Consider the following 7293-nt stretch of genomic DNA (forward strand, 5'->3'; position numbering starts at 1 on the left):
TGGGGGGGGGGGGGGGTGCCCAAAAAAAAAATCTTGCACCAGGGCCCTTTGTTCCTTAGCTCCGCCACTGGTAAGAGGAGGCGGGGCCCTTCGATAGAGGAGGCGGGGCCCGGGGACGGAACAGGAGTTGGGGCCCGGCGACCACAGAGGCAGACATCGCTGACAGGTAAGAGATCTCAGACACTGCAGAGCCCACTATAGAGAGTCTATGGTGGGCTCTGCAGGGTCACTCTCCTTGTGGGCTCTGCAAGTGGCATAACTAGCAATCACAGGGCCCCATACAAAATGTTGCTATGTGGCCCTGTGATTTCTAGTTACGCCCCTGCAGGTAGGGATGACATTGTGTAATATTTCAGTCAGCATTGTCAGCTAACTATAGGAAGTTAGCAGTTTACTAGATTTTTGTCAGGATCACTAGTTTTTTTCTGCACATATAAACAGATATAACAAAGTACTTTCAATTGTTTATTTAACAGACCAAAAGGAGCAAATAAGAGAGGTAACGTTTGTGGATTACATGCACTTTAATTGATGTAGCACTGCCACTACAAAAATGACTTATCTCAGCAGAAAATGTCCTGAAAAGTCTCAGAAAGTTTGCCTCCCTGACTAGACTTTACACACTGGTTCATCTACACCTGACAGTTCATAGAGTATCTGGATCAGGCATTTGTAGTCAGTTGGAACAAGATGCTTGGAAAGATACCGTAACTTAGCTCCGCATTACACTGATTGTATGGAACAGGAGGCAGTAGGTAGCAACTCCAGGAACAGGTCTGCCTGGTGCTGAATGTGTGACCATTGTTGTAAACTTCACAAGTTGTTAGACTTATGTTTGGTTGACTGGTCTTGATGCCATCAGGGATCTGCTACACAGGCTAAGCCAGCAGATATTTCAGTCTAAACAAGGGATGTTCAGATACCAAGATCCGTACTCGGTACAAGTACATGCACAGATACTTTTTCCAGCTCCAGCTGTCATTTTTAAGAAGCATACGGAGCTCCTGGGATTTGTGCATCCCTGTTTTAATGTATGATTTTTTAAAAATAAATATATATCAGGGATGCACCGATACCATTTTTTCTAGACCAAGTACTGATACTTGTCCAAGTACTCACAGATACAAGTACTGATACATTTATGTTTGCTGTCATGTGACAGTTTTTCTGAAACAATACAGACTAATAATTTCAGGACAGTGGTGGAGCACCAGAGCCAGGTCCCAGCTGCAACTGCTGCAACCCTGGTAGTTCTCGTAAAAATGGCAAATATCTGCACTGGTATCTGAACATCCCTACTTGTATGATATGGTCTCAATGGAACTCCCTTTATCAGTAGTAAGCATCCATTGGGTTCACACTAAACCAGAACACTCTAAATAGAATAGAAGGACTGTATTTATCTTGACTTTAACCCTTGTAATTTGGGACTGAGATATACCTAAACACTGCAAGAAAGGTAAATGGCTCTTTTGAAATGCACACATTTTTGCAAGCCAAGAAATTAGGGAGGTTGTTCTAAGGTCATAAAGGGATCATTACTATCCTTATCTATCAATACTGGTAACAGTGCAGTATTTGGCAGCAGTCAATACACAGCATAGGATTTAGTACAAGATCCCCTTCCCTATGCCTATGAATTATCTATGTGCACTGATATGATCAGTAATTATTGGTAAAACCTGTAATATGAAGTAAACAGATGTTCTGATCACTTAGGTTCTCTGTGACAGATATCTATCAGTATACTGCTTACTTCTAAAAATCAGTAACAGAAAAATAAGTTTAATACCGTTTGAATGATAGCAAATTTCACTCTTCCACACTTGTCTTCCTCAATCCACGGCTCCTTTGCTATCACCGCTCCTCTTTCTCTGGCTTTCTGTTAAAAAAGAAGATGGTCCTGTTAACCCCATCAGGAGAGCACATAACTGGAGACATTGCACTCAGTCTACAGAATGTAGGGCCCATAGAAAAGTATAAGGTTGAATATGTCTCATTATGTACAACAACAACATATGACAATAAATACAAAGTAATAATCTGAGATTGTCCTTGTTATCTCATTTCTAGAATGAATTGCAGAACGGGGCATGTGACCTTGCACCACTTGCATCCCAGTGCATTAGTTAATAGGGGGCCAATAGAAAGGGAATGTGTGGAGAATGGTATATTTGAGTTTATAGTCAAGCAGGCAAAGAAGCGGAATATGTACAGGGGCTACACAGATGTTTCTCAGCCAAGCTGCTCTACCTTAGGAATAAAAAATAAGTATCTTGATGGAGTTCTTAACTTACATATATTGATACAGTTTGGCAGCAGGGGCACATCAGTGAAAGCCACAGGCACAAACATTTTACAATCCACAGTATCTCATGCTGCACAGGTCAGTGCCACCATGCAGGGCCCTAGCAAGACCTGACCACAAATACCATTGGTTACTACATCCAGCTGCTTCAGATTCGGTGGGCTTCCGTTTTAATAAATTCCCCCCCAATGTATTTAGGTATTGTACAAAACCCCTGCCATGCCCCCAGTCATGCAGACGATAAAGAATTTATGTGCCAAAAATGATTGGTTAAACCCAGAATAGTTTTTTATCACCATTACTTTTTAATTTATACTAGCTTAAGAAACAAGATAATGAGGTGATAAGATAAAGGATTTAGTGCAGAGTAAAATTGGCCATACACGGTGCGCATTTCAGCTGGTTCTTGATGAACCGTCCAAAATTCACACAGTGGGGGACCCTGTCGGCACCCTTCCATCAGCATCCTTCAATCAGAAAATCGATGTAGGATGGAAAATCTTTTGGGTGAACAGTGACATCAGCCAATCAGCTACCATCACTGTTTGAGTATTTTAATGGCAGAACATCCGCCGCTGTCAGAATACAGAATACACCGCTGGAGATTTGTCCATCCACACTGTCTAGCGTAGATGGAGGAATTTGCTATATTTTTTTCATTTAGCCTGCACGCTGATCAAAAAAAAAGATAATAAAACCGTAAATTGCCAGTATAACACTTTTGGTAGTTAAATAGTACATTTTCATAGATATCTGTACATCAGACTAAACACTTAGAATAACTGAGCAGGAAAGAGGGACAGAGGGATTTGGGAATGTGGGACAGTCCCTTCAAATGAGGGATGGTTGGGAGGTATGTGAGTGGTAACTACACATTCTGCTGTATGTATGTTGATTTTTTTCTAAATAATTATTTTGTAGCTTTGTGCAATACAAAAAAAGTCTAATAAAAATCATCGTTACCTGAACCAAAAAGTCACAGTCTACAACTTCAAATGCTACATCTTTCACACCATCCCCATGCTTTTCCAAATGTTCTCCAAACTCTGTAAAATTAAATTGCTGGTTAATTCATAAGTAAATAGGTTGTGTGCCACGGAACACAATATGCCAGGGGTAGGCAACCTTGGCACCTCAGCTGTGATGGAACTACAAGTCCCATGAGGAATTGCAAGACTGACAGACACAATCATGACTACCAGAGGCAAAGGCATGATGGGATTTGTAGTTTTACCACAGCTGCAGTGCCAAGGTTGCCTACCCCTGTCATATGCTGCCATTTACACCAATTTAATTTATAGAAATACATACTGAAAGGAATGCTGGTAGACACTGGTATAGCTAAACAAACACGTTACATATTGCCGCAAACGTCGGAGTGAGAGCAATAATTTTAGGGCCATCAATCACCATTAACACTAAATTGATGAGCGGTAAAAGCTTTTAAAGCATCTCCAATGCGTAATTTTGGGTATGGTAGTTTTTACGATTTAACGGGTGCGCCCAATTTTAAAGCTTGACATGTTTGGTGTCTATTTACCTGACGTGACCCCGACTTTTATATTTTACCAAAAAATTGGGTAAGAATAAATGTTTAATAACATAACGTAGGGAAAACAGGGTTTTTTTCAACAATTTTTCTTTATATAATAAAAAATAAAACCCCCAGTGGTGATTAAATACCACCAAAAGAAAGCTCTATCTGTCCCCAAAAAATGGTATAAAATTAATTTCAGTACAGCGCTGCATGACGGAATAAACGTTAGTTAAAGTACTGCAGCCCTGAATACTGAAAAATGGCCTGGACAGGAAGGGGGTTTAACACCATGGTCTTTAAGTGGTTAATGAAAGGGATACAGTGAAAGACCACACATTTTTTTCTCTAGGCCTAATCACAGTTCTGATGATTTATGAAAGCAAATATCTATCATATAAATGGTATACATTATGTTTGTCTAAGTACATAAAGACAGGCCGGGAGCTATGGAACAAAGTGCAATAAGCGGAAGGCCTACATGACAAGGGTGGGAAAGGGAACCAGGAGAGAAAAGTGTTAAAGGGAAAAGTGAATTAGAGGAGGGATACTCACAGGATTGGTGGAGGGAGCTTTACAGGAGGAGCTTTATGTCATGACCTGGTAAGAGGGACCACAGTGGGTCTGCGGGCAATTGAAGTACGTCCCCGAGGCGGTGTAAGGCGGCTGGGGTCATTCCGTTTTAAGAAACCCGCAGACACTGGTCCGAGTTTGGATAGTGAGTGCCTTCAAGGACCTTGAAACCTAGCAAGCTACTGTATGGTTACTTGGTTATTGTTGTTTTTGATTGTTATTTAAAGAGTATTTATAAAAGTTTTGTAATAAAAGGCTGCTGCCATTTATACTCCAACCCTGGTGTAGCGTGGTAATTGAAAGGAAGTGGGTGGGGAGTCAAAGGTAAAGGGGGTGGTGGCAGTAAAAGGGGACCTCTGAGCTACCTTAGTCATGTAGGCTTAAAACTGTGTATTAAAGAAAATAACAAATTTACCTTTATTTCCAGGAGTGAGAGGAGAAACAAACACAAAGATGATCTACAGAGAAACATAAAGATTGATTAAATAACCACATCATTAGTACAGTATGAATAATGCTGGCATGGATGGAGCTTTGTACCTTGTCTTGTTTGGCAACGTGATAAACCAGATCCCTATTCCCAGTCTCTAGGCCCTTGTAGGCCAGGGGCTCAAACCCCATTTTATTGCAATAAAACGAGGCAGCCTGTGGTAAAGACACAAGTAAAGTGATTTAGCACACTGAACAAGAGCCTGTCAAGCAACAATAAATACCGTGGAAATAATAATAATATATATGTATGAGGTAAAGGAACTGTGACACATACTTTTTATGAGAAATGGCTCACAGCCAACCAGACATATGAGGAGCAAAGACAATATTCTTTACAATGGCAAGTTATATTATCAGAAAGTAGGGATGCACCAATACCGATACCGGTTTCAATATCGGTGCCAATACTGGGCATTTGCACAAGTACTCGAACACATGAAAATGCCCCTTTACTAAGCACCGGTAGCGCTTTACATTTTTAAACTGAAACCGGTGCTGTAAACAGGCGCCGCCATTCACAGAACCTATTTACAGCAACAACTGCAAATCTCTTCCTCCTCCTTCCTGTGGAACCGTGCCGCCCGCACACATACGCAAGACCGACCGGAACCCCTGGTGAGACCCCACATAGCCCACCATAGGCCCTGTACATCCCACCAAAGACCCTGTACATCCCACCATAGACCCTGAACAGCCCACCTGAGACTCTGCGCAGCCCACCTGAGACTCTGCGCAGCCCACCTGAGACCCTGAGTATATAGGCTTTTGTTTGCTTTAAGTGGGTTTTGCATTTCAATACCAGCCTATGGGCATGCAAAACTCATTTGAAGCAGGACAAATCCAACCATCAGTGAATTGTAAATCATCGCAGAAGCCTTTCAAACTGATGCCATTGACAGGGACAAGCCCAAAGCAAATCGACACAGGTCCTAAAAAAGTCATTAAAATCCCCACATCACTTGAGTCCAAAGGGGCACCTGTCAGCATTACCAAATGACAATAATATGTAAAGTGATATATAAGGTATGTATTAGTAATATATACTATATTTATATATTTAAGCTCTCTACTCTTTTTAATCAAGTGAATTTTTTTTTTGTTGCAAACATTATGTTCGCTCTCTGAGGGCTTATTTGGCCAATGTGTAGAGGCTGTCGTAGTGATTCAGAGGGGGCACACCTTTCCCTCTCACTCTCCCTAGCAGACATAGGAATGTCTTAATTGACCAACATGTAGAGGCTATCATAAGTATGTCGAGTAATAAAGGTTTCAACTCTGTGTTCTGTAAACTCTATGTTCTCTCCCTGAAGGATAGAACTTGAACTCAGTGATTCAGAGGTTGATCCCGCAGAAGGGTAGAATGTTGGCTATATCTACTAAGCATGTACTTAGCAAGTTATAGACTCGCAGCTGAGACTTGCAACAGTATAAATGAAAACAAAGATCACAGAGTGGAGATGCCCTGACTCTATCAGAATATAATTTATTGTCTATAAACGCATGACACAATAGTCACTATTTTCACATTGTGTCCTTAGGAAACCTATGTGACACATCCCAATATCTTCCAGAGTGTGATCAAAATGTGTTCCCGCTGGAGCACCAGATGTGGCACATGCCATAATTTGAAACAGATTCTGAGGGACATCAGACCCACCCCTCCACTAACCAATCACATGCTGCCAATAGAACTACGGTACGCTGCCTGCATGCATACCGAAGACTTCTTTTATCTTCACCTTATACACAGAACTCGCTTACCTGTTTGGCATTGCTCACCCACAATGTTATGGAATGAAACCGGAGAAATCTTCCATGTTCATGCTAGGCACAGAAGTGAGTGTTAGAATTATACAACAATATTTAAATCATTAGCATCATACAGAAAGAATCTATCAATGAATGATCGCCTTTATAAAACATTCTGAGATTAATTTGCAACAGAAAAGTTTAATTGTAATGGTGCATTGTAGATGTCCAGGAAGGACAGGTGAATCCAATGCAGATTACCTGTACTCTTATATTCATGAATCAGTTACAATGGACAGCAGCATAAAAGGAGTCCAATCATGGTGAATACCACCCCATTCGATGGTTAAATAGGAACCGACTAACAGACTTCAATCTAATCCATTAAACCACCTGTATTTCATCGCCAGCAAATGTATAGCAATTTGAAAATTACAAATATCTCTCCCAATATTTCATAAGTAACAGGTGAACAGAAATGGTTCAGTAGCTAGAGAAAACTTATCTAATATATTGTGATAATCAAACTGGACAAACACAAAAAGATGCGCTAAGGGCGTGAGCATGTAAAAGTAAAAAATATTAAATATTAAAATGAAATATTAAATCAATTTAAAAAATATTTGAATATTTAACC

General features: G+C 40.6%; 1 protein-coding gene across 1 annotated transcript in view; it reads right to left on the reverse strand.

Moving 5' to 3' along the window:
- Positions 1–7293, reverse strand: part of HPD (4-hydroxyphenylpyruvate dioxygenase) — a 22263-nt gene that overhangs the window by 14745 nt on the left and 225 nt on the right. The window contains exons 3-7 of the mRNA XM_018557144.1: positions 6669–6731; positions 4956–5060; positions 4831–4873; positions 3272–3354; positions 1793–1882 (exon numbers count right to left, since the gene is read on the reverse strand). Of these exons, the coding sequence (XP_018412646.1) occupies positions 1793–1882; positions 3272–3354; positions 4831–4873; positions 4956–5060; positions 6669–6731 (384 nt within the window). The remainder of the gene's footprint in view (positions 1–1792; positions 1883–3271; positions 3355–4830; positions 4874–4955; positions 5061–6668; positions 6732–7293) is intronic.

This window comes from Nanorana parkeri, unplaced genomic scaffold, assembly GCF_000935625.1.
Source record: "Nanorana parkeri isolate BGI_ZX_2015 unplaced genomic scaffold, ASM93562v1 scaffold13, whole genome shotgun sequence".
Classification (NCBI taxonomy): domain Eukaryota; kingdom Metazoa; phylum Chordata; class Amphibia; order Anura; family Dicroglossidae; genus Nanorana; species Nanorana parkeri.